The sequence below is a fragment of the Centruroides vittatus genome, unplaced genomic scaffold, assembly GCF_030686945.1.
Source record: "Centruroides vittatus isolate TY-2023 unplaced genomic scaffold, ASM3068694v2 contig_955, whole genome shotgun sequence".
NCBI lineage: Eukaryota > Metazoa > Arthropoda > Arachnida > Scorpiones > Buthidae > Centruroides > Centruroides vittatus.
The window spans coordinates 669,543-697,445 of NW_027122634.1; the positions used below are offsets into that span (position 1 = coordinate 669,543).

Here is a 27,903-nt window from a genome sequence, read left to right on the forward strand (position 1 = left end):
CGCGTCGGCTAGAGTCCATAAGGGCTTCATGGGATCATCTTGCTTCTGTTTCCCTCTTCTGACGACCGGAGTTAAAGAGGACAGGTGACGATGTAATCCACGAAGGTAATTGTCATATTCTTCGAACGATATTTCGATAACCATGGTCCACTGGCTCGTGGTCATGAGGAAGTTTCCTTGGTGAAGAAATACGACACCTTTGGTCAAGGCGGGCACAATTGTTGACACTTCATACACAATGTAACTTATCAGCACGAACAAATATATTGTTACGGATTTTTCCATCGTCATCTATCAAAAAGGGAGTCTTACATTACTACTAGTCCCGGTTCGCGACAATTTGTTTAAATGAACACGCGTATTTACAATGGACCTCTCTCCGCTTAGGAGATGATAGCCTCTCTTTCGCAATAAAGAGGAGCTACCATTTACAATTACCAAATAATCCAGTCGGAGTGGGAGGTGGCAGCCGCGGGTGGCCCTCGCTTTGCTGAGTCATTTCGGCAGTCTCCGCTTCCCGCAACGCCCCCACTTCCGGCGGTATAATTCCCGACGATCTGGGAAGGACCCAGGGATATTCGCTTACTGGTCCTTGGCTTCGGAGAGCATAGTTGTGTGTAGGTTGGGACGGAGTTGCGGGTTGATCAACTCCTGTGCTTTCGGCAACGTTCGTGGTATCTAACCGGCTTTGATGCAGCGACTCTAAAATAATTTCATCCCAAGGGTCAACCGGTTCCGTCTGCGGTTGCGCTTCGGTTGGTATTGATGATTTTGCGTTTTGCGCGTCGGGGAGTTTTTCTCCTGCATCGGAGGGTACGAACTCCATCCTAGCGATTGCAGGCTTCAATCTATTAGCATGAGTATGCAATTTCTTCCCGGATTGGATGTGTTGGACTATGAAGTCTACGGGGCTCGTTTCCGCTATTATCCTATAGGGACCGTGCCATCGAGGCGCCAATTTTCGTTTCACTCCCGCGGGTGTAGCTACCTCATTAACGAAGACTCTGTCTCCGATTGAAAATTTGTATGGCTTGTGCTTACGTTGATGATAGGTATTTCTATCGTTCGCGGCCTTTTCCGCGTGTTCCTGAGCTAATTTATGAGCTGAGGTCATCCTCACTCTCAATTCGCTCGCGTAATTTTCGTTTATGTCATATCGGGGTCGATTCGGTTCAATGACGATATCAAAGGGGTAGGTCGGATCACGTCCGTACAGGAGGAAGAAAGGTGTCTCGTTGGTACTTGAGTGTACTGTAGTGTTGTACGCAAAGAGCGCATACGGGATCATCTCGTCCCAGTTTCTCTGATCCGCGTCGACGTAGTGCGTTAAAATGTCAATTAGTGTTTTATTTAATCGCTCAACCATTCCGTTGCACTGGGGATGATAAGCTGTGGTAAGGAGTCTTTCCACTTTCAATAGCTCGCAGACCTCCTTCATGACTTTGGAGACAAAATTGGATCCTCTGTCAGTGAGTAATTGTTTTGGGACCGAATGTCTAAGAATAATTTGCGTGACGAACGCTTTCGCCACTGTTTTCGCGGTAATATCGGGCAACGGAATCGCTTCTGCCCATCTAGAAAAGTGATCGATAAAGACCAATAGATATTTGTTGCCGCTACTAGTGATAGGAAGGGGACCCTGGATATCCAGTGCCGTGCGTTCGAAGAGCCTCGACACTCGAGGGAACGTCTGCAATGGGGCTTGATGTCCGTGTTGGGGCCTTTTCCTCACCGCACACTCTTGACAACTATCACAATAATGGGTGATGTTCTTATTCATCTCTGGCCAAAAGAACTGTGTCTGTAATTTCTTTCGCATCTTTTTCTTACCTACATGTCCCGAACTAGGGATATCGTGAAACAGTCTTAAAACGTAATCTATCATAACCTGGGGTACGACTATTCTATCCCATTTCTCGTTTCTCTCGGGATTTTCTTTCCGGTGATAGAGTGTTTCGTCGGCGTCTAAGTAGTAATCCGCGATTTCTCGGTTTGTCTCCTGGGAGGACGAGTCTCTCAGTAATTGTTGTCTGATTCGCTTACAAAAGGGATCTTTTAATTGTTGCTCTTTTATCTGCACCTTACTGTATATAGGTTGCATTTCGCTGATCTTTGCCACGGGCATTCGACTTAGCGCGTCTGCGTTCGTGTGGGCCTTGCCTGGCTTATGGATTATTTCGAATTGATATTCTTGTAACGCCAAATTCCATCGACTAAGTCTCGAACTTTCGTCTTTAACATTAATAAGCCACCTAAGGGGTCTATGATCCGTTATTATTGTGAATTTTCTCCCGTAAAGATAGGGTCTAAAGTGTTTGATTGACCATATCACGGCCAAACATTCCTTTTCTGTGGTGCTGTAATTCCTTTCGGCTGGTTTTAACAGCCTACTCGCATATGCCACTGGGAGTTCTCCCCGTTCATCTTCCTGTGATAACACAGCGCCTATCGCGGTGTTTGAGGCATCTGTTGCTAACACAAAAGGACGGCCAAAATCTGGGGATCTTAATAGGGGTGCAGTTATCAAAATTTCCTTTAATTTTTCGAACGCGGTTTTGTGTTCCTCGGCCCAGTGGAACTTTACATCGTTCTTAAGTAAGTCCGAAAGGGGCTTTGAAATTTTTGCATATTGCGAAATGTGACGTCTATAGTACCCGGTCAGTCCCAGAAATGCTCTAACATCTCGCTCATTCTGAGGTTGGGGAAAATTTCTAACGCACTCGATCTTAGACGGGTCGGGCCGGATACCATCTTCCGACACTTCGTGCCCTAAAAACTTTATTCGCTGCCTCAGCAGCTGGCATTTTCGGGGCTTCAACTTCAGACCCGCTGTCGCCAGGCGCTGAAGGACAATTTCCATCCGTTCTAAGTGAGTTTCGAAGTCTGGGCTAAATACCAAGATGTCGTCCATGTAGACGAGGCAAATTTTGTTCTTCAGACCGCTTAATATTAAATCCGCACATCTTTGGAATGTCGCTGGGGCACAGGTAACGCCCATTGGCATCCGATTGTATTGGTAGTGCCCCGAGGGAGTACTAAACCCCGTCTTTTCTTTCGATTCGGGGCTCAAAGGCAACTGCCAAAATCCGCTTAAAGTATCCATGGAGGAAAAGTATCGCGATTTTCCCAGCAAACTCAATGACTCCTGGATATGGGGCAACGGGTACGGGTCTACCTTGGTAACTTTATTTAATTGTCTATAATCCACAACTAATCTGTAGCCTTGGGGCTTTTTTGCGACTAATAACGCAGGTGCCGACCAGGGGGAACTGGACGGTTCAACTACGCCGTTTTTGATCATATTTTCCACTATCTCATCCATTATTTCCCGTTGCGCGTATGGAATTCGGTATGGGGCACGACAAATAGGGGGACTGTTTCCAGTGTCTATTTTGTGCTCTACTAAATCACAATAGCCTAGATCGTAATCGTCTTTCGCGAATACTTGTCTGTATTTGTATAATAAATCTACCAAAGGGGTTAATTTGTCCTTTCCTACTTCGCTAAAATCGAATAAATTCGCAAATTGCACTCTAGTCAAATCGTCTGCATTTGATCGCGTCATCTTATTTTGTTCTGCGCTTTCTTTTGTTTCCTCTTCCGCTAAGAGGAAATTTCCCAACTTACTCCCTCTGTTTAATTTAACCGGTTGTGTTTTTACATTCATTATTCTAACGGGTACTTTACCAAATTGCCGTGTTTTAACTAACGTGCTAGCAATAAACACTCCCTCTCGCTCCTGAGGTGTTGGTTCAACAACTCCTAATTGACTTGTCAGCTGGTTGCGGACCTTCCCTTCTACAATGACTTCTGATCTTGGGGGAATAACGTAGTCGTTGACTAACGTTACTTCCTTAGGAGAATCGTCCTCTCCCCGTTCTAGGCTGTCAACCGTTATTTGTTTTAACTTCCCCCGTTTAGTCTTTCGCTTATATTTTTGTGTATGTTTATTTTTCCTCTTTATCCCCTTGCTTTCCAAAACTCTATTTTCGCTGTCGCTATTTAAGGGTAAACTTAAATCGTCTTTCGGCGGTACGCTTAGCTCGGCGCTTGGTTGCGTGCGATTGTCCTCGGTGATTTCCTTTAATTCCGAACCATTGTCGGGTTTTTTCATATCGGCTAATCCCCAAAACGTCACCGTGTCTCCTGAGGGGAAACTGAGCGTCGCGTTTTTAACCGAGATTGTAACGTCATATTTTTGGATAAAGTCCCTACCTAAGAGTCCATCGTTAGGCATAGTAATTTCGGGAGACACTAAATAACAGTCATGGAAAAAGGTCAAACGTCCGATTTGGAATTTTAACTTAAACTTTCCGAATGTCTCGATAACGTGTCCGGTAACACTTATTAACTCTACCATTCTAGTCTCCGCTTGCTGCAATTGCGCTGTGTCGGGAAATAGATCCCTAGAAATCAAGGTAACAGCTGCGCCCGTGTCTATCGTCAGCTGAACTTTCCTATTTTCTATCTCACAAATCATGGTACAAGGAGGTAATTCTCTACTTCTTGATTTATTGATTCCCGCTAATTGTGGTACGTCGGGACCTACTGACGGTCGATTTATTTCGCTGTTTCGGTCTCTAAATGCAACTGATGTGACTCTGTCGGGGTCTCGCGTTTGTTTATTGTCTACCGGTCTATTTTCAGGGGCAGGCAACGCTAAAAATCGAGGAGCGGCTACGTTGTTCGGTGTGCGCTCCATTTCGAAGCTACTTCCAGGCCAACCTGGACCGTAACGCGGGGGATAAAAGGGCAACGGGGCACCTTGTCGGTTGGTTTCGTATTCGAATTGTCTAAATCGCGCAGGGGAAAAGGGTATTTGTCCTGACCGACTAGCTCTAAAGGCGTTTGGCAGATTTCTAATGGGGGTTTGCCATTCGGGGGCTTCTTGATTCGCTCCCCACCTCCCGGGATACTGAGGAAAAGCGTTTCCCCCGTACCAGTCGAGTGGCGACGGCATATAACCTCCGTATTCTGCCCAATTAGGATTCATCGCGCGAAATTTTGGTGATCCATCCCCACTCCCTCTCCAAGGGGGCATTGGACCTTGTTCCGAATAGGGACCGTAGCAAGGATATCGCGCACGGGGTTGTCTTTGCAGATTGGCGGGCTGAGATCGCGAGGGAAATTGTTGCGGCGGGCGTCGCTGCGCATTCGGGGAATGCCGTGGATTTCGCATCCCATCATTCGCTCTATCAGTTCCTTGTGTCCGGTTTGTTCGCGAGGGCTCATCTGTTTGGAAATTGTTTATGGGCTTAGGCGCGGGCGATTGATCGAGTCTTTTCCCTATTGTCGCTAATTGCTTCGAAAGCTGCGCGATTTTTGCGTCGAGAGCCGATTCTCTTCGTGAGTTTGATTCTTCCGCCAGCGTGTCGTGGCTTTCCACTGCATCAGTGATGCCGGCAATTGAATTTCGCGTCTTTCCCGCCAATTGATCTATCGTTTCTTCGCGAATAGCTATTTTTAATGCATCAGCGAAAGTTTCTGGGTCATGAGTCATGACTCTTCTTTTTAGCTTGTCAGTTAAGCCATGCAGGAACTGAACGCGCAATTTCTCGTCCAGTTCACGCTGTTGGCAGCGTTTGATAATTGCGTTTTCCTCTTCGTTCGCACCCGTCTGATCTATGCTTGTCGCGCTAGCAAGGGACTGCAAGCGGACCGCGAATTCTTGGACCATCTCGTCTCTCTTTTGAGAGCATGTATGGAATTTCTGGACACGTATGCTGTATGGTTCTTGGTCAAAACGCTGGATCATCAGCTTCCGAAAAGTTTCAAAGTCCGTTACGCTCTTCATGCTGAGGTCTCGCCATGCAAAATCTCGGGCTACACCCGCGAGTTTGCACTTGGCTATGCTCAAGCACTGCCGAGGGGTCCATCCTGCCAGACTAGCAATCTCTCCTAACGTATCGAAGAAATCGGTGACGCGCCCTGATTCACCCGAAAACGTCGGGATCAATCCTCCAAACGCGGAAAAGGAGGGAAGAGAACCGCCACTGCCACCGTCACGAGGTCGCGTCGGGACACTCGCATCTGCCTCCATCGTTCGACCCACTTGTTAGAAAAACTCTTTGTCGGCGTAACCTACTAAAGTTTTGTGGGGCTATTAAATCCCGAGCTTCTGACACCAATGTAAGCTGCCGACATATGGGGGCAATTAGTTAATTGCACGTCAGGAAAAACCTAGGGACCGATCGTATGTGGGTGGTGGCGGCAGAGGCAAAGATGACAAGTGTCTTACAATAACCGTTTATTTTAACCTCAAAACAAACTTACAAGGTAGGCCTACAGTACAAGATGCGATCTAGATCGTCTGCGGCAGAAGGCGCTCCGGATGACGGCGATCGGAGAAGGCTGTCGGAGTCGTCGGTAAAGCCCCGGGGCAGTCGGGTAGGAGAGTCCGATGGGGTCGGTGACGGACGTCGGCGAAGGAGTAGGTGGCTGGTTGGAGTACCGTCGTCCACTTCCGGGTAGAAAGCTCCGTCGTCTCCCCTTCTGACCTTGATACGGGGGTTTTTATACGATTTTCCCCCGAATCTTCCCTCTTGATTGGTCTTAAGTCCCTTTTTCCTTTTTTCGATTGGTCAGTCTACTGTTTCTAAGCAAGACGAAAACCAAATTCGGCCGGGGACGGCGCCCGGGCGTTGACAGCTACTCACATAATTTACACAGTTTGCCCCCCTCTCGCGGACATCGGGCTGAACCGATCCGCCAAACGTTCTGTGGCTGCCCCCCCCTTTCGCGACGATCCCGGGCTCATATGGTCTAGCAGGTGTCCTTGACCATCTGTCTCTCTTCTTTCTCCCCTTTTTTGTTAATTGTTTACATCTCGACTCTTGTATACGAGCACCGCGACATTCCCTTCGTCGTTTATTACCGCGTTGTGTTTGTTTTAGAAGAAACGCTTTACAGATGTCCGGTTTATAGCCCGATGCGCGTTCTTGCTCCGATTGACTTTCCGAAATTTCCCGAGGTAGCGATCTTGTAAACAACCGAATTCTCGGCGCCATTTTAGGATCTTCACATAAGTACATTTTCTATTTTATACAATATTTTTATATTATTGCGGTCAATAGTGCAAGGTTTATTACAACAATGTTGATAGCAGGGGGATTCTATTCTTTTCAGTCATATTGCCGCTTCATGCTCTTTCAATCTTATTCCGAGTTTTCTTCCTGTCTTGTGATGTAAACCTTCTTATCTGTACATGTGCATTGTAGTTTATAAACAACTCTGGCCACATCTAAAGGATTCTTCTTAATTGTAGTATTTCATTTATTAATTAAATAAATACTTTTACTAAATCTATTACTTTGTTTTCCTATCAAATTCACTGGGTGGTTACCTAGGAAATATTTATATTTTTCATATAAATTTTTAACATAAGGTATTTTAATAAATACATTATCAATTTTTCTATTTTTAACATTATATCTATTATTAATATAAAAGTTGTGCCATTTATATATATGTTGTCTTGGATAGTCGTTTAACAAAAATTTCTTAAATACTTCTTTAAGCTCAATATCTATATATTTTTGTAAAGATGTTCTATTATATATTTTCTGCAATTCCATAAGAAATACATTTCGTTTAATTTTTTCAGGACAGTATGATCTGTAGTTGATTACGTTATTGATATTACATGTCTTTTCATACTTAGAGAACAATACTTTTTCTTTCTGTCTCGTTATTATGACATCCAAGTATTTAATCTCATTATGTGTCTCATCTTCATAAGTAAATTTGATGTTGTTATTCGAAGTATTTGCATAACTTTTAATGTTCCGTGCTGTAGTAATATCAGAATCATATAAAATCAGTATGTCATACCTTGCATAGAAGACTATACCTTTAAATTGAAAGATTTTTTCATCAATTGAGAAAAGTCATATTCCAGTAAAATAATGCCACACACAGCTAGTGTTTTCCAGGAATGTTTGTCATGTCTTGGCTTATTCAGCTCCAGGTTTATCACTCATTTTTGGGACCAGATGAAACACCAGCTTTGGCCATCTATGAGAGTAAATAATTTTAAGCTGTAACAACTGTGGAAAATCTGTAGCAGGCTAATATACAGTGTTAAGCCAAATGATTGTCAGAGTTTTGGTCTACTTTACCTTGACTGTTAATGATTAAATTCTAAGTAAGTTGGCACTATAGGTAGGTATTTGGCACCATCTCTTATTAAATTTAATAATTATAATTAAATTAGTATATATAAAATAATTTAGAATATTCTGGAAGAAAAGAATGTCTGTAGTGGGACCTGCAACTCCTGCTTACCATTCAGATGCATTGCCAGTTATGCTACCTGGACCTTTGTCTGATCCTCCACTTTCAGACATATTTCAATTTTATATTAATTTAATTATAATTATTAAATTTAATAAGAGATGATACCAGTACCTAACACTTATTTCTAGTACCAAATTACGTAATATTTAATCATTAATAGTAGCAGTAAGGTAGCCCAAAAATCCAGCAATTGTTTGACTTATTACAAAAATATCAGGCTTTTAGATGTTTATATATGTGTATACAATGCTTATATCTTCTATGCTTGACTACAGGGTGCGGCGCCAAAATCCGGACAAAATTCAATTTCAAATTCCCGCCATTCTGTACCACCGGTAGATGTCGTGTTTGGCGTTCAAATAGCTTGACATGTGCATTAAACCATTTTAACCGCGAAACAGTCGCCATGTTGAAACAAAGTGCTGAGTATAACCGAAGAGCCGCGATTATCGAAAGTATTCGCGCTGGGCGCTCGGCGACAGAAATTATTCGGTTCTTCGGATACCCGAGATCGACTGTTTATGATGTCGTTGCAAAATACAATCAGTCGGAGAAGTCAAATGAAGGTTTTGCAACACCGGCAAGGAAAATTCACTCGAAGGAGCGCATTGTCAGAACCCCTGAAATCATTCAACGGGCTCAGGAGCTGATTTTTGAGGATCCAGGTCAGTCGATCCGAAAATTGTCGTCGGTTGTTGGTGTGAGCGAGAAAACTATGCGTAGAATCGTTGAGGAGGACCTCCGCTACAAGTCTTACACAATTAAAGTGAGACAGATGCTTTCTGAAGCTGCCAGGACAAAGCGAGTTGAACGCTGTAACCTGCTTTTGTGTTCTTAAAAAACAATGCTGCCGGATGACTCAGATTTTTTTCTGACGAGAAAATTTTTACTGTTGATGCGAAAATCAATTGAAGAAATGATCGATGGCTTGCCCACGACCCAGAAGATGTCCCCGTTATTGCAAAAACGAAATTTCCGGCGAATGTTCATGTGCTAGGTGTTGTGTCCAGTGAGGGTGATGTCATGCCACCGTATTTCTTTAACGAAGGGGAAAATGTCACAAAAAATGTTTATTTGCATGCTCTGTCAAATGTAGTGAAGCCATGGATGGAAACTGTGTCATCTGGAAAGCCGTATGTTTTCCAGCAGGATGGTGCGCCTGCCCACACAAGTCATTTGGTGCAAAATTGGTTGTCGGATAACGTCGACATGTTTTGGTCAAAAGAATTCTGGCCTCCCAACAGCCCAGATTTAAATCCTCTGGACTTCTACGTATGGAGCGTAGTTGAAAGGGTCACAAACAAGACCAGACATGCAAACATCACATCGTTGAGAGCCGCTATTGATGCGGCATTCACCAATATTGACCGTGAGACATTAAAGCGCGCATGCGCACGATTCAGACCGAGAATAGAGGCTGTCATTCAAGCAGGAGGAGGCTATATTGAATAAATGTATTCTGTATGACATTGCAAACAATGTGATTTAAAAAAATTTGTAAACCTTTTCATTTTTTCAATAAGAAATATGTTTGAAAACAATGTGTAATTTGTCTGGATTTTGGCGCCGCACCCTGTATATCACTGCAAGCATCCAGGTAAAAGGAGATCCTACAAAGTACTAAAGATTCCTTCAAATTGTACTGTTGTTCCACAGAAAATTGTCCCTTTGCAATGATATTGTAAATGCCAACTAATAAAAGTTCATATGATTGCAATGCTGCTTCTTCAGTGCATAACTTTTTTGTCAATGAGTGTATTTGTGCAGATATTTTATATTCACATATAAGCCCAGACTGTATAATGCTGTTAATCTTCAATGATGATTTGATTAACTTTTTATTCACAAACTATCTGTATAAGCTTTCTGTTGGATTAAATAAAATTTATTTTAAAATCTTGAAATTATGAGGGTAAGTGAAAAAGTAAGTTGCACTTGTACCAAAAATATAAGTATGAAATATAGGGGTCAATAATTTTTGTGTGTGTGAATGTACAATCCAAGTGCTACTTTTTGACATAATCATCAAGTTTATTTAAACATCTTAGTGTGGCATGAGTTTTTCTGTTCCTTCTAGGAAGTATTCCTTCCAACATGTGATAACCATTCTTGTGTTGTATTTGTGATGTCTTCATCAAAGTTGTATTGGCAATTTAAAAGGTCCTTTTTTATGAGGCCAAATGCATGGAAATTACAAGGTTCAAGGTCTGGACTGTAGGGAGGATGTTCCCATACAGTCCAGGATGTTCCCATACCTCCATTTGAATTGTTCAGTAAACGGAAACGACAATGTTCAGTAAAGCCTTTGTGACACCTGCTAAATGAGGTGTGGCATTGCCATCCAAAAGCTTTCTCACCATACACTTTCCTCAACTGGCATTGAATTTCAGTGGGGTTACGCCTTTTTCTTACTTCGCTCATAAGAAATGAGTTTCCGCATGAACTTCAAATTTAGATGCTACCAGGGCCGGATTTACCAATCCTGGGGCCCTGGGCACAAATTTGGTGGGGTAAGAGTAGGCAAATTTGATGATTTAGAAAGTTTACACAAAATACTGTATTTTCAATAAGATTTGAACTAGGAAGTTGTAAATTTCTTTTAAAAATAAGGTTATTGTAAACATAGATATATTTTATTGTGTAAAACTAATTACAGTCAAACCTGTTTTTGTGCGGTCTTTTTCTGTGCGATTTTTATTTGTGCGGTATATGAAAATTTCAATCAAATTGGAACATAATTGACTCCTGTAAAATTTTTAAAAACTCTATTGGTTGTTTTCTATGACGTCAGCAGGTTTTTTCATTTTTTATTCGGAAAAATTTTTTTCTCATACGTTTATTTCGGTCCCCTCTTATTTTAATAGCATAAAAACCATAAATATTATGTTACATTTGAACAGATGCGGTAAGTTAGCTCCCCTCCAGCTTTAGACTGCAGGTGTGAAATTTCACGCCTTGTTAAATGAAATAACACTTCCTGCAGCTATATTTATCAAATAAAATCCTTATTTAACAATTATTTTTAACTTTTTAATGTTAGATTTGTATTTAAGTGGAAATAATTAATTAATATAAAAATTAAAATTCTTAGAGGATTTTTTTCCCCATTAGGTGTTGCAGAAAAAGGCCCAAGGAGTTAAAAAAGCAATTCCTAGCAATTCTCGTACGGTTTTGAGTTATTTTCTACGTGAGACTTTTTTTATGCGGTCCCTATTCACCGCATAAAAAAAATATATATATTTTAATTGTGTTGCGAAAACTATTTTTTATAGCCACTCGTGAAGTTTCGCGCGATTTTTTTTAATGCATTTTCTTTTATGCGGTCCCTATCCCCCGCACAAAAACAGGTTTGACTGTATTTTAATTTAACTGAAAAATACCTATGTGAAATTTTTTCCCGAAATTTTCCGATGTTTCATAGGTTTTTCCCGGGTTTGGTTTTCTCTGCCTGTTGCCCTCATGATTAGGCCACACTAGGCTGTCGCGGTAATAGATAATTTTTTTTTAGTTTTGTGGGGGCCCTGGGCACAGGCCCCAAATGCCCTTATGTAAATCCGGCCCTGGATGCTACATCCAAATGATATGACATCTTTCACAACTGAAAATTGATTAACCTCTGTAGTCACATCAGCAAATCTGCTATGCTTTGTAGCCTGAAGTATTACTAGTGTTGCCACCATATTTCATCTAAATATCATTTATCAACAAAAAGTTCTTTACAGTTGCAACTTACTTTTTGACTCTCACTTGTATATTATAAGATTTAGTACCACATAAGTAAATTTATGTAACTTAATATTACAAATTTTCAGTTAATTAATTTGTTACTTTTTTAAATATTAAAGCTGTCAGGAAAAGGTGCTACTGCTGGAAAAAGAACACGGATTTGGAAAAGCTTGAAACAGATTATAACTGCTGATCGTCTGCTACCTGTACCTGCACGTGATATTTCATGTAAGTAATAATTTTATAAAATATGTAAAACAGAAAGGATTACATTATAAATTTTGAGAAATGTTAAAAAAAACATTACTGATAAATTCAATCAAATTTATTTATTCACAAATATCTCCAGCATCACATTAAGGTGGGATAGTATACATATCAAACAAAGACAGTAAAGATAAAATAGGACAAACTAAGTAGCATAGCCTATCATGAAAGTTATAACAAAATTTGCATAGACAGGAATCATTTGGATTGTGAAGTGATGAGTCATATATTACATTATGGAAGTGATGGTAGGTTGCTTTCACTAGGTTGATTCAACATTACCACCTGGCTGGCATCTGTAAATTTGGGTCCATCAGTATAGTTTGAGATTGCAAACAGTAGGTTCTTTACCTCTATGTGCTTTACTTTTTCAGTAATGGAAGGTTTGATTGCAATTGAGACCAGGAGCCTTCTCTCCTACTGTAGTTGTTTTCAGAAGGTTAAAGCAGAAGATAGATAATGTTTATTGATGAACACCTGGAAAATTCTTTTAGCAAAAGTAGTCTGAATTTTATTGAGGGTTCCTAGATGGGTTTTAGACAGATATGGAGCAATTATATAAATGCAATAGTTTATAGATTGGATGAGTTTTGATAGTATAGATTTTAAGGTCACTATCAATGAAGACATCTGTTGGATTGGTGATATGGCTTTTGTTCATTTTAGGAGGCTAGAGGGAATTATAATGATTTGCTGCCATTTTCAGTAAATAGGTATTTCACACAGTTCTATTTTGTGATAATTTTGAATATGTTATTCCTAATCTGTATAGTTATTCAATAGGATATTCATCAGAGAATCTTGAACCTACTGTTAGAGGAATCTCAAATTTGTAACAAGTGTTTTTCAACTTACCTGAGTAGGTATAAGGAGGAGACAAAGAAAGCCAGAGGATGTAGAAAAGACCTCTTAATATAAAACAATGTTGCACAATGTTGCTTGGAATGTCAAGAGACTGAACAGTATTATCAACAACTGAATTATCACGTCTTTTCCCAGAAAGTAGTCTGTTTCTGTTCGTGAGGATGCTTTCCATTGAGCAAGTGTCTCAACATGGATCATAAGTGGTAAGCTTACCAGCTAGTCAACAACCACATGGCAGACTAGTAGATGGTCATTTGATTGTATTGATGACTTCATTTTCCCTATCTCATAGATATCCAATTCTTTTCTTTTTTTTTATCTTTGGATCCTATCAAATTGTACTCTTACTTTTTACCAGCATTTGATGTAAATGACATTATACTGCTGGACAACACTGATCCTGAAAAGAAAATTATTCTTGTGGGTGAGTTAATTGCAGAGTTCATGGAAAAATGAAAGTAGAAGAGAAATACTAGTCAATTTCCTATCTACTAAAATCTAGCCCTATGTAAAAAAAAATCAATAACCTAATTCATATTGCTCCCAATGGCACCAGTATGATAATCTAGTATTCATTAACCTGACTAAATCCCACAGGATTAGAATAATCCCTAATCCTTCACAAGACACCAAAATGTTTACTTGACTTTAGACCTGATTCAGATACTTTTATAATTCAACCCAGTAATCTCTAAATACAGTAGACCTCCCCTATAACACAGTAGATACGTTCTATGTTATATGAATTCAGTGTTGTATGAGTCACTTAGATTTTACAAATACATGAGCTGTTCACAGCCCGGCACTTGTGCAGTTTAGGGGGTACGACTGTTTGAAAGGTTTTCTTCCATAAAATTAATTGATTCTAGACTAATTTGACTCGTATATTTCTAAAACATGTATAATTTTTTTGGGAATAATCCATATAAACTATGCTATAAACGAAAAATTGTAGGAATACTTACCAAGTGCACACTGTTCATAGATGCCATTGCTTAAGCTTGTTTTCGTCGTGGAGCGGCTCGTCAAACAGCGGACGCATTTCCTGATAAGTTATTCTTTCTGCAAAAAATTTGTTGAACTTTGGAGACATCATTAATAGAAATATAATTTTTATGGCCATTGAATAATAAATGTTTTTTAGTAGGTCCGCTACTTGTTTAAACTCAACAGTTTGTGCAATGTCCACTATTGGCCCAGATTTGACCAATCCTGTCGAGACACAAGTCGGCAATGACAGTCTGTGTCATTCTTTTACCATGTTATATGAACACAATCTCAATTTTTTTGCCGTGTTATACGAATCCATGTTGTAGGGGGGGGGTCTACTGTACTTTCTGAATATAGAAAAACTGCAAGTTTCTTTCAATCCAGAAACTGTAATGCAATATCTGAATTTTAACAACCTAGATCAGGTGTCACCAAGCTTCTTTCACAGCGGGCCAGATAACTGAGAGAATGATGAGCATGGGTTATATAACCATTTTGTTCAATACAATACACTGAAAACACAAAAAATAAAGACAACTTTTTGGTAAATAAATATGTTTGTTACAGTGGTGTGCTGTCCACGGAAATTGTGAAAGCACCACTTCTATTGCATTTTCTAAAATATACCGTATTTTACGGACTATAAGACGCACTTTTTTCTTTGAAAAATTGCCTCCAAAATTCAGGTGCATCTTATAGTTCGTAAAATACAGTAAATGCATATTGTGTGATTATTTTTATATTTTAATGTACTTTGAATTACTTAATGTGATTATAATAAAATATTAATTTTATGTATGTTATTACAAATTTCTATACTACATGTGAAAAACAATGATAAGATTGCTATTGTATATGCATGTTCCCAATAGGAGCACTGTATTGTCAAATACGGGACAGCTTCCATGGCGAAAATATCTAAATCGTGTAAAGCAGCCAGATTATAAGCATTTGCACATGCACTGTACAGAGCACCAACCTCATGTGGTTTAGCTCATGGATGCTTCACACTAAAACATTGTATAATGCTTCCAATGATTCTATCTAGGGCTGGCACAGCTTCTCTATCATAAAATGTCATTGGTTTGTTATCAAAAAAGCAACATTAGTGTGAGAACTGGAGGTTTGATTTTGAGAAATTTAGAAAAAATTATAATCCTAATTCTTTGTCGCAATCATTAGAAAAAAAAAAACATTTCACAAAAATGGATGAAATGATGCTCTTTCCATCAACAAATGTTTGAGAATTCTAACAACCGAGTGCAAAATGATGACATCTGATTGCTAAGAGGAGTAAGTCAAGTGTCAAACGAATTAACAGAGGAGTCTTGCAGGTCCCAACCAAATATGGTCATGACAACTGCATTTAAGCCGACACCTTTACGTCGTCAATGGCTCATCTCTGATCCAACATCTACAAAATCAACCTTTGTCTCCATCAACAGATGATCACATGATCATTTTCCCAGGCAGCACAGAATAAAAGCACTAGATCGTCTGGGTGTTTGTCTCCTAGAAGTAGCCACAGAAGCGTTCAGCCCAGGAGGCATTCATCCCAGGCTCCAGGCTCACCCTATCCCACATAAGCCATACAAAGACTGCGGATATCATTGATGTGCGACTTCTCTGCCATAAACCATTGACTTATGCTATGACAGAATGTTGCATACATCTCAACAACTTCAGAGAACTACCTCCAGAGGTATTTTTGTTCGAAAATTCGAACAAAAATAAGCTCTCTCTCCGGTGTACCTAAAATAATAGCATAGGAGCTAGGTAGTCATGCCCTATATGCAATTGACATATATCCTTTCTATTTAATTGAATATTTTGTGTTCTTATGTATTCTAGTTTTAGTTATATTAAACTTTTGTTTACCTGTTAACCTGTTGTTATTCAATTAAATGAATGCGGGACACCTTATCGACTTAGCCGTTGCACTTTCCATTCAATTTTAGCCCTCCTAGCCATCCAGTGACAAAATTAATGGTTTTGCCAAACCATGCCAATTAAGTGGCAAGAAGAGAATCCCCCTTTTTGCCCTGGCTTCTCACATTAGCAATAAGATAGTTTTAAACTTGGCAATGCAAGTTAAAACACAATTGCTTTAGCAGACTTGTAATCATTTTTTTTAGAAACTTCATTGCAGATACTTACACAAAAAGCACTTTGATATCCAAAGTTGCAAAAAGTCACTGAATTTTTTATTTCACTGATTTTCCTAAAAATCATATTACTGTCAGATGCAAAAATCAGATAGGACAAATTTGGGAATTTTTACTTACACTTAATTTAATTTTTTCTACATAGTAAGTTTATTTACAGTATGATATTTTCATATAAATAATTATATTTTAGCTCATTTGTGGCACAGTGCGGTTCAGGCTGGATTAACTGATCTCCAAACTATGGCCTGCAGGCCGAATCAGACCCGTGGCCTGTAGTTTGGTGATCCCTGAGCTAGATAAAGCTGTGACATATTTTAATTAGTCTTTAATAATGCCAAGCACCAAATTTTTGAACAACCTTTTGGAATGAACTAAATTCAAAATATGAGGCACCACTGAAATGAAATTAAACTTATAAGGTTATGTTCTAAATCAACAGTCGGCAACCAGTGGTTCGCGAGAAAATTTGGGTGGTCCGTGGAGAAATTTGGACATTGTTCAACTGAAGGTTATGTGAAGTATTATGAAATAAATGCAAAATGCTTAGTTGCTTTTTTCACTCTTTGGGGGTTTTTATTTGAATCTGAAACCAAATATGAAGTGACTGTTATCAATAAATAATGAACAATAAACAATATTGTGAGTGCAATTGTCGTCCTTTGTGGAAAAGTGCTAAGAATCCATAAACTTATTTCAAACATGCAGCAATGAACTTTAGGCTTGCATAAATTTGTTATAATTAAACATGCAAGTTTCATATTAATATAGTAAAATTAAACTTTTATGATCATTATTATACTACAGACTTTGTATCGTTTAAAAAAATTCCTGATAGTGGTCTGCGGGATTCAAAATTGTGAGTTTAGTGGTCCATGAGGTCAGAAAGGTTGCCGACCACTGTTCTAAATCACCAAAATAATTAAACAGCATAATTTGATCTAAATATAGGTGGTCATACTTCCATCTTGTGCTAAGTTTGATAATTACAAATTAAATTTAAGTGAAATTATTGATATTTAATTAAGATTCTGGAAGAAAAGATCAAGCTATAGTAAGCTTGAACATTTAATTTCTACTTATTGTGCAGTGCACTATCCAGATTATAGAGATCTGAGCAGTGCATCTGCTCAGATCTCTATAATCTGGAAGTAAAAATTAAATGGAGATCTGAGTAGTTTAGAGGATTCAGATGTTTGAATAATAATAAATACAAGTCGATTTTGATATATCTATAGCACTAAAATGGCTAGAAAATACTTACTTTGATTGTTTAGGTCACAGAATGATACCTTCTAACTTGCAGGGGATTCTAGAGATTTTCAAAGGCAATTTTAAATTATTTTCAAACAATTTTATAAGCTATCTAATTATTAAATTTGTTATATAAAGAACTTCAATAATTAAATCCTGCACAAACATTTTTGGCTATCATACCATTTTCAGTCTTAATTAATCCCTTAATGTTATTGTTTTAATGTACTTTTCTTTTTTATATTTGTGGTTTACAAAATTCATAGTAGTTTTTGGAATTTAATCCTTATGAATAAGAAATTTCTACTGTATATTATGATTTAAATTATTTGCAACATTGAATAAATTTTCTTTTCATGAGAAAACACACTAAAAGCATTTTTACCTAATCTAATTAGATGACTTCCAGTTTTGATCATAAGATAATAGTGAGGTTGAGGCCGAAGTCTTAAACGTGAAAACATGTACGTTGGACATTCAATGCCACTTTCCTGTAAGCCTAGAAGTTTGACAATGGTGCATTTGGAATGTCAGTGGAATCATGCTCAGACATTCCAAACACCATTGTCAAACTTCTAGGCTTACAGGAAAGCGTCATTGAACGTCCAACATGTTTTCACATTTAAAACTTTGGCCTCAACCTCGCTAATAGTTTCAACATCAAACTTCAAACTCATTTTAAGCTTAGTTATATGTGATGTAAGAACAAATTAATGGAATAGTTAGTACAAAATAAAATAAATATATACAATTAAACATTTATTTGAAATAATGTTGTATTTTATGCTATTAATACTTTATTGAGTTGGCTTGTTAATCGTATTGAATGTTAGAAAATGTATGGTCTAATATTAAAAGAATTTTACAGGATTGGCTAAAGCTTTCAAGAGTTTCACTATATTCCCCAACACCTTAAATCAATGTCTAGGCAAAAAGCTGCCAACCTTTGTTATAGATTTCCTTCTGTCCACATCTTTCTGTGTTCAGAAATTTTTCCCGTTAAAGCTTTAATTGGGTGCACCAATGTTAACAAAAATATATGTTAATTAAAAGTTTTTGTTTTTAATTATATGAAAAATAAAAATGTAAAATATTGTTTGTTAGTTAAGCTATATAATTCTATATATTCATATATTATATTGTTATAATTCCATATATTATATTAAACAACCCAAAGCCTGTGTATGTATATATGTTACCACTAAAGCTCAAAAGCTGTTAATGTGTACATTACCTAGCTAATCTCCAGATTAACTAGGTTGATCCATTAATGTGCGGAATCAAGAGTTTTTCGCATTTTACCTAGGTAATCTGCACATTAACGGTTTCCGAATCGTTAAAGTTCAAAAGTTTGTTTCTCTCATTTCCTTTTCCTACTACTTCCCGAAGAAGACAGAGCAAAAACTGATGCAGGAACACTTTTTTGATGGAAAAAGTAGTCTTTATTTTCTATATTTTATGAAAGAAAATGCATTTTGCGCGCTGATTTCGATTTGACTGAGCGCGCGCGTGACGAAGGGTTAATGTATAATATCTTTATACTGATTTTCTTCATCAGATTTTCTCCAGAGCCTTCTTCATAGCAGTTTGGCATATTTCTGATGATATCATATCAATAGTAGAAGATACTGGAATTTTCTTGTCAATTGCCAATCAGTTTTTAAACTTTTCATTTGATATGTCTTCTAGAATGTTATTTATGATGAACTCTTTAACAGATAACTTCATTTCCTGATGTCTCTGTGTTTTTTTTTTAAAACAATTCTCAATTCTCTTTTCAAATACTTGATTTCATGACATTGCCAAAAAATATACAAGAAAACTGCACTTATTGTAGTTAATTTTGCCTGAAAAATCACTACAATAATAAATGACAACAATATATTGGAGATAGAAGATTGCTTCCAAGAATTTCCAAAATTATGATTAAAACTTTAAATATTAAATATTATGCTAGATATTCATTTATGTACATACTTTAAAGCACTCATCTAGCATAAATAAATAAAGAAAGGAGATAATAAATTAAATAAAGCTTTTAATTTTAAAACATTGTTATTAAACAAAATGCACAAGTTATTTTGCAGAAAAATATTGTAGGAGAATTTTTTATTCAAAAAGTTCTTCTCTTGGTACGGTACATGGCTTGATAATAGCAAATGGCATTTTCTATTTTTCAGCACTTTCATTGAACATTCAGGATTAGGAATATCATCCATTATTAGAATATAGCATTAGAATATGGTCCTATGTATGCTCCCAACCCAAAAATAAGTCCGGATACCATCATACGTAATATTGAGCTACTTATCTCTGGTTTGAGTCACACTAACCAGGATTCCATACGTTGGCAAACAAGGTTTTTGGTCGAAAGAGAGAAACGAGCTAGCATGGACTCCAGACAATTTCAGAATTACATCAAGAAATCAAGAGAATGGCTTCAGAGGAATGAAGTGATACTTATGAAGGCCGATAAGACTAGGGGTGCTGTACTCATTAAACGGGATACGTATGCTCAGAAACTGCAGGAGTATATTACTAGCACAGAATGTGTTATTGCACCGGACAAGTTGTTACAGAAGTTTCAGAATAGAGTTAAGAAGTTTGCCATGTCTCCATTAGCACGCCATTTGCATTTGGACAATATCATTATGAAGGCACCAAGACCACCAAAGATCTTTGCGTTTGGCAAGATGCACAAGCCAGGCTTTCAGATAAGACCAGTCGTGGAAAAGTGTAGTGCGCCACGTTCGCACTAGAGAAGCAGCTTGTCAAATTTATTCGGGATAAGATACAAGATTACCCTTATTGCATCAAAGACTCCTTGCAACTTGTACAAAGGCTGGATGAAATTATGCTTAAAGACAGGTTATGGACTTTAAAGCCTTGTATTCCTCAATAAAACTTCCTCCATGCTTCTGCGCCTTAAGGGACTTCTTATTTAACAACATTATGAATTCATTCAAATACAACAGGAACATTTTGGAATTAGCTGATCTTGTCTGTCATTCTTCCTTCTTTGAATTTGAAGAGAAAACATACATGCAGGGAAGGGGAGTCCCAATGGGAAGTCCCATATCAGCGATGCTCTGTGAGTTGGTCCTACGAAACCTAGAATGCAATATATTACCTTCATTTCAAGAAGACATGGTTTTCTATACCAGATATGTTGATGACATATTCATCATATAGAATAATGATTGCAATACCCGTCGCTTTCTATAATAAACAACAACCCATACGGACTCACCTTAGAGTTGGACCAGGAGAGTGATTTTAAGGTTAACTTCTTGGACTTGACGATCACATGTAGAGACAGGGCGATACAGACGAATATCTACAGGAAACCGGTATACCAACCTAGCATCATACTCAGAAACTCCGTAGATCCTTACCAATTTAAGTTAGCGGCTTTGCGGGCATGGGTGAAACGAGCATACACACATTGCTCAAATATTTGAGACACATACAAGAAGCTGTAGTACATAAGAAGCATAGCAACACGGTATGGTTATCGGAGGAAGGACGTAAACCAACTAATTACGAGTATTCAGAGGCATAAACAACAACCACAAGGAAATGAGCAGCGAAAAACAGTAATCATGGACTATATTCCGTTTATTAACAAGATTGTTAGGAAGATGTCCAAGGAAAGGAACCTACGTATAGTGTATAGACGCAACCCGACAGTGTACCGTCTATTAAGGAATGATAAGAGGAAAGAGAAACCAAATGAACTAACGGGAGTGTACTTGATACCAATCAGAGACCAACGTTTTAAGTCTGATCTGGTGTACATTGGGGCCACCTTGCGTAGTTTACAACAGAGATTTAAAGAACATAAACAATCTGTTAATAGGACCGTTGACAGCACAGTCCTAGCAGCATTTGCTAGGGAACAAGAGATCACAGTACACTGGGATAGTGCTACCATCATAAAAGCCACTAGGTCTAAACAGGCTGTTAGACACATGGAGGAGAAATTAGAGATATATAAGGCACAATTAACGTCTCAATGCATCAACCACAGAGACACGAATGGGCTGTCATCTGCCTGAAAATCGTTTATTGGATAATGTAGGAATGGATTATTGTATATTTTGTCAAGACCTTGCATTTTTATTATCGTTTATCAGTATATTGTTATTGCATTGTCTGCGCAATCGCGAAAATTCTTTCCGTTCTCAGGATTTTCTAAATTTGAATTATTAGTTCGTTCCTTTTAATTTTTTGTTCGTTTAACTGAAGAAAGCTGATCAAATCAGTTGAAAACGTTTTTATACGATTAAATTTGTTGCTGGAATCTTGGAAAAAAAAGGTGTTTTCATTTTCTTATTATTAGAATTTATTCAAATACTGCATAAATTTTTTTCATCTTGCAGCTATGCATTAGCTTTTTTCATTCGTTTATTAGAATAAATATTGTATTTTAAAATAGTTTTTATATAAATGATATATAAAAAAATTTTCATGCTAATTTATTATTTTATAAGATGATACATATTTATTTTCAGATTCAAGTATTGATAGCCCTCCTTCAACTAAGCCATCGAAAAAGTATTCCGATCTCAGTGGTTTACCGGTATATAAATATTTTATTTTCAATTTTCTCTTATGCTGCAAATTTTTGTAGACTTAATTTCATACAATTATTAGATTAATTAGCTAGATTTTTTTAAATATTTGCATTTTATATATTTTACATATACAGTAAAATGTTATTTTAACCGATCATGGAACAATGGAATTCTCAGAATAACGGATTTTTCCCCAGTTTCTGCCAAATCAATGTAATTTTACCTCTTTTTAGCAGATCCATAATTCAGAATAACAGAATCTTTTTAGCCCCATCAAAAATCTTCATGTTTTTTTAATGTTTAGTTAGTATTCAGGTGTTTTGGGAATTTATAGAGTTTTAATGATGAACTTGTTAGCCTACTTCTAAGATATGTAAATTGAAGAATTGCATGAAGAGAGTCAGTAGTATGATATGATTGAGGAGGAGCCAACTGATGAACATTGACACTAGTTCAATTATAGTGCCAAAATTTAGCAAGACTATTGAGTCTTTCCAAGTTGTGAAGACTTTCCTGATGAGTTTCAGCATCAACAACAGGCTGTACATGACATTGCTTATATCAAGTGGTTGTTATATTCAATAGGTAAAAAAGTGGTGTCAAAACTAGCCAAGATGGACAAGTTTTTTACAAATCATGAGGTCAAGTGAAGTGCTAATGAGCATATGTAATTTGCCTATTTTTGTGCTTAGAGTACATACTCTTTCCATTAACTTTATCGTACACACATATGGCATAATATACAATCTTGTGCTGGTACATTGTATTTCTATAGAATAAAGAATAGAGATCTCAAGAAACTGAATAATTTCAAGTACAGGTATTTCTTATATGTAGAGGATCAAATAATGGATATTTTCCTGGGAGTGCAGGAAATCCATTGTTCTCAATATAACAGATTCTCAGAACAATGGATGATTTTTAGCAGTTCAAGTGATCCGTTAAAATGAGATGCTACTGTATTTGTAAGTTAATAGCTTATTTTGTTATAAAAAGATCATGTAATTTTTTATTAGAAATTTATTTCAACAATAAACTTAAAATATTTCAATTTATAAACAGAATATTCAATCTCCATTCTCTGAATTGGTAATTGAACAAATTGAATACCAAGCAGTCTCTAATATTTTCATGCTCAAATTATAATATTTCAATAATTAAAGCAGTATACAAGTATTTTCACTAGTTTTTGTTTTTTGTATATTACATATATATTTCAATAAATAATGTGTACTATAATTATTTGAAAGTAACAAAAATTCAATTAAAAAAAAAATACCTTTTGGGTTTTTGTGGCTTCTTATTCAGTTAAATTTGTAATATTCATGTGTAAGCATAAAATTACATTTTCAGATATTCATCATACAGGAAACTCTTCAGTAATTCAAATGACCATTGACTTTATTGAAACTGAAAAAATAAGCAATTTTATTCTTACACTTGAATATTAAAATATTTATATTGAGTTGTAGCCTTGTATTGTAACATTACTGTCAGGCCCCTTTATTGATCTTTTTTGACAATGATTAGATTTCTATGGACACCAAGTTTGTCTTTTGTTTATAAATTTTTTATATTTCTCATAATTCAGATTGTCTATAAATAAATAATAATGTTATGATTAATTTAGAAATATAGTTATAAAAGCTAAACTGTTCTAAATAATGAAAAGGTTTGTTAATCAAATATATATTATACTTATCAAAAACACATACTGGCAAAATTTAAAAAATTTTTTACCTGGAAATTGTCTGTCTTAGGTTAGTTACAAGAAAGTGAACACTTTCTTGTAACTTTAAATGTTTTCAAACCCTACTAAACTCGATACAGTGCAATATACGGCAGTTGAAGGAATGTTATTTTCAAACTATATTTCTAAATTTTAATCAAAATTTATTTATACGGTAATTGTGACTAAAATTGTTTGTGTAATTTTATTTATACTTATCAAAATAAAGAAATAAAATTTATTTCTCAGTTAAAATTTTTAAATCTTAATATATTCAACATCAGAACAAATTTTTTTTTATTGTTTTGATGTTCCAATTAGAAACAGCATTTTAAAAAAAGTTTAAAACCTTTCCAAGCAAAATTTAAAATGTTTTTAAGATTCATATTAATTTATTATTAATGCCAATAACCAGAAGACTAAATTTAAATTTTTTAAAATTTTTGTATTAATTGAATATCCATAGTCCTTTTGTGACATTTATCAATATTTCTTCTATGAACTTTATTTGCACTGCTTTTACATTCTTTGGAATTTCCTTCTGAATTATTTCAGGCAATCTATTTCTTTTTATAAATGTATTGTAATAGCATATAATCTCTCTCTCTTTTTTTTAATATTTTGTGCAACTGCTATCTAATGATGATATGTTTCCTAACTAGTCTAGCTCTCTTACTGTTTTATACTACAAACAGTCCCATTTTTTTTCTTGTTTTGATATATCATTTTTATTACTTCTTAAATGATCAAAAATGGCAGATAATCTAGATTATTTTGGATTTTTCAATATGGAGCTCTAAAAATGTATTTCATAAAAAATTTCAGTTACTTTTATATTGTTTTTACATGTTCTCAATATATTTAACTGGTTAACTAAAATGTATAGAAAATGGCTGTTTTAATTTATTCCTGTAGATCTGTTTTCAAGGTAATTTTGTGTGCTTTGTATATAAAACCTCACTAAGTCAAATACATTAATTTGAAGCTGTTTAAGGTTTCAAGCACAATATATAGTTTTTCCATATACAGTAGAGCATCGATTATCCGACTCAATTGGGGACTGTGGTTGGTCGGATAACTGAAAAGTCAGATAACCGAAAAGTATGAAAAAATACATTATTAGTATAGTGTATTAGGCCTGGTTTAAATACTAGCCTCCCTTTCATGGTCGAGCCAGTGCTGCCAGCTAAAACATGCAAAAATTTAACAAAAATAATATTAAAGTAGCCAAGACATAACCAAATATTGTAGCACCACATCACTAGCGGACATTTGAATTTGCCGACTAGAATGCGGTCGGTTAATCGGGGGTCGGATAATCGATGCTCTACTGTAATATGGTCTTAATAAATTAAAATTGCTGGTAGTTTCAACTTTAATCTACTTTTCTGTATAACCTCCACCCTTTGATAGATCTTATATATTTATTTTAATACAGACAAGATTTATGCTGAACACAATACCATTATAACTTTTCGTTGACATCCTTTTATTGATATAGTATATTATGGCTTTTTGATTGTGACACAAGAAGCACCTTGACAATGCTCTCAAAAGTATCATAAACCATATACAATTTTGTAATTATTTCCTGAACAGATTTTTGAGAAATGATTTGATAACAAAATTTATGGCCACAGAAAAAATTGAGAAAATTCTCTATTAAACTCATTAACTTGAAACGGTTTAACTCAAAGTCAGGACTTTTTTTTACTGCTTAAACTTAGTTATAAAGGCATAGTATGCAAAAAATATCATTTTATAGCTTTCAATAATCTTTCTATTTGTAAAATTTAAAATCTAGTTCGTGTCTAGTTTTTATAAATATTGTTTTTTTTTCTGATATCTAAATTTAGATAATAAATATTTATTTTAACATTTTTTTCAACTACTATTTGATTCTTATTAATCTCTTTCACAAGCATGTTCATCATTTTTATTTTTATGAATTGCTTGAATTGCTAAGCAATGAACTATATATCACATTTTAACATAACATATTTTTTCAAATTTATTAAATATTTATATTTATTGCAATATGTACAAGCTCTATTTTTAATGTGCATCAATTGCATCTCATTTAAAAGTGTGCATCTTTTTTGTTGATAATTTCCTTTCAAATATAAAATTGAGTGAATATATTTTGATATATCTTTATTCTATTATTTTTACTTTAAAATAATTTTTATGTAAAAACCTCATGAATTAAATTCAAAGAACATTCTAGAGAAATGCTTATATGATCTTAAAAATGTAAAATTCTGTATTTGCTATTTTTAGAGGATTTCTTTCTATCTTTAAAGCACTGAATTCAAATTTAAAAAGTTTTCTAAAATGTTGCTTTGAAAACATTCAGTAAATAAAGCATTTCATATTTTTAAGATTGTGTTGTAGTGTAAGATAAGCAGAGAGTCAGGGATTTATCCTTGCTGACCACTTACACTGCACGGGTTGGCGAAACCCTATCTCTTTGTCGTTGGATGGCTAGGAGGGCAAAAAGTGAGTGGGGGGGTCGTCAGTAAGTCAACAGGCAAGTTGGATTGACAGGAGACAGGTTAACAAATAAAACATTTATTGGCTAACTAGAATAAAATATAAGGCGATTACAACTATTCTACGATACTATGCAATTAAATGTGGTTATATGCAATTAGATATAAAGCTCTACAAGTTCTAAACAAACAAGAGGCTATGAGCTAAGCCCATTGCCGTTGTGGGATAGAGAGTTTACAATGGTTCTAACAAAATACCTCTTGGTGTGAGATTGGACGATATAATTCGATGTATGGCGGTCGCTGTCAATGCGGAAGAGGTCTTCTTCGACGGGACTTCATTCCTGGGCATGGAGAACAAATAGATACAAGAACAGAAACAACTTCCTATGTGAGCGCGCTAGTTTCCGGTGGCACGAGCTTTTATAGCGTTAGTGTGGGAAGCGGTCGGTTGTTGATAATGACTTGCAAATTCTTGACAGTTAAGTATCAACTTCCCACTAACTGTTGATAGTTACTGGAGACCTCTGCTCCATTTCTCTGCGAGGAGTTTTTTCTATTGGTGATTGTTTACAATAATTTTTGAACAAAAAAATGAAAGTTTCTTTCATTTACAAAAATTTTCCCACTAAAATTCGCAGTCTCATAGTAGCATTTCTTTAGATATTTCTTGAATTTCGTATATAGAAATAAGTTTATGTATTTTAATTTTATAATTAATGAGTACAATTTTAAGGTATGGAATCCAACCTCATTTGTATTTCTCTTGTAATTTCCATTATTTTAGTTTTGAGACATTTGTGTAGTTAGGGAAAAAGAATTTATATTCCTGTCAGTATTAACTCAAAGTTTAATTTACTAGAAACTAAGATTTAGCTCCTGGTCTTCTATACTTTGAAATTCCAGGAAATTAACCTTTATGAATAAAAAGATTTCTTAGGAATTCTGTTTATATTAAATGTCATAATATATAATTAAAATGAAAGAAAATAGATAAATTACAAATAATTAAAGTATATTAAACAATTCTAAATTAGATTGTGTCCATAATATGTCAGATTTGCCAAATTCACTTTATAACTTAAAGTTGTTTAAACTATTAGAACAATTTTGGATACTTTTTGTCTGCAAGTATATTAAAATTAAATCATTTTAGGATGTTCATTCTATTTATGATGTCAAAAACTGAAAGATTCAGTAAATCCATCATATATAAATACATTAAACTTTTACAAGGAAATGAGATGGTAAAATGCAAAACAGACAATGCTGTTTTTAAGTTGATGTGATGTTCTTCTACGGTATATTTAACTTCATTTAGAAAGTTTGATTTAAGACAATATTATAAATTGATCTCTCAAAGATTAGGCAAAGATTATGATTACTTTTATTTTTAAAATTTATAAAAAATAAAAGTAATCATATTAATAAAACAATTGACAGTTTGAAGTAGCATTTTCGCAAAAAATTCATCTCCCCCATTAAGTCCCCCTTACTCAGATTCTAGATCTGCCACCAGTCAAGGGTGCCACGATTTTTTATTT

The 27,903-nt window shown here is 35.9% G+C and overlaps 1 protein-coding gene across 1 annotated transcript in view; it reads left to right on the forward strand.

Annotated features, from left to right (window-relative positions):
- Positions 1 to 27,903, forward strand: part of LOC136985210 (INO80 complex subunit C) — a 73,267-nt gene that overhangs the window by 33,710 nt on the left and 11,654 nt on the right. The window contains exons 3-4 of the mRNA XM_067282443.1: positions 12,141 to 12,249; positions 22,076 to 22,143. Coding sequence (XP_067138544.1) covers positions 12,141 to 12,249; positions 22,076 to 22,143 — 177 coding nt within the window. The remainder of the gene's footprint in view (positions 1 to 12,140; positions 12,250 to 22,075; positions 22,144 to 27,903) is intronic.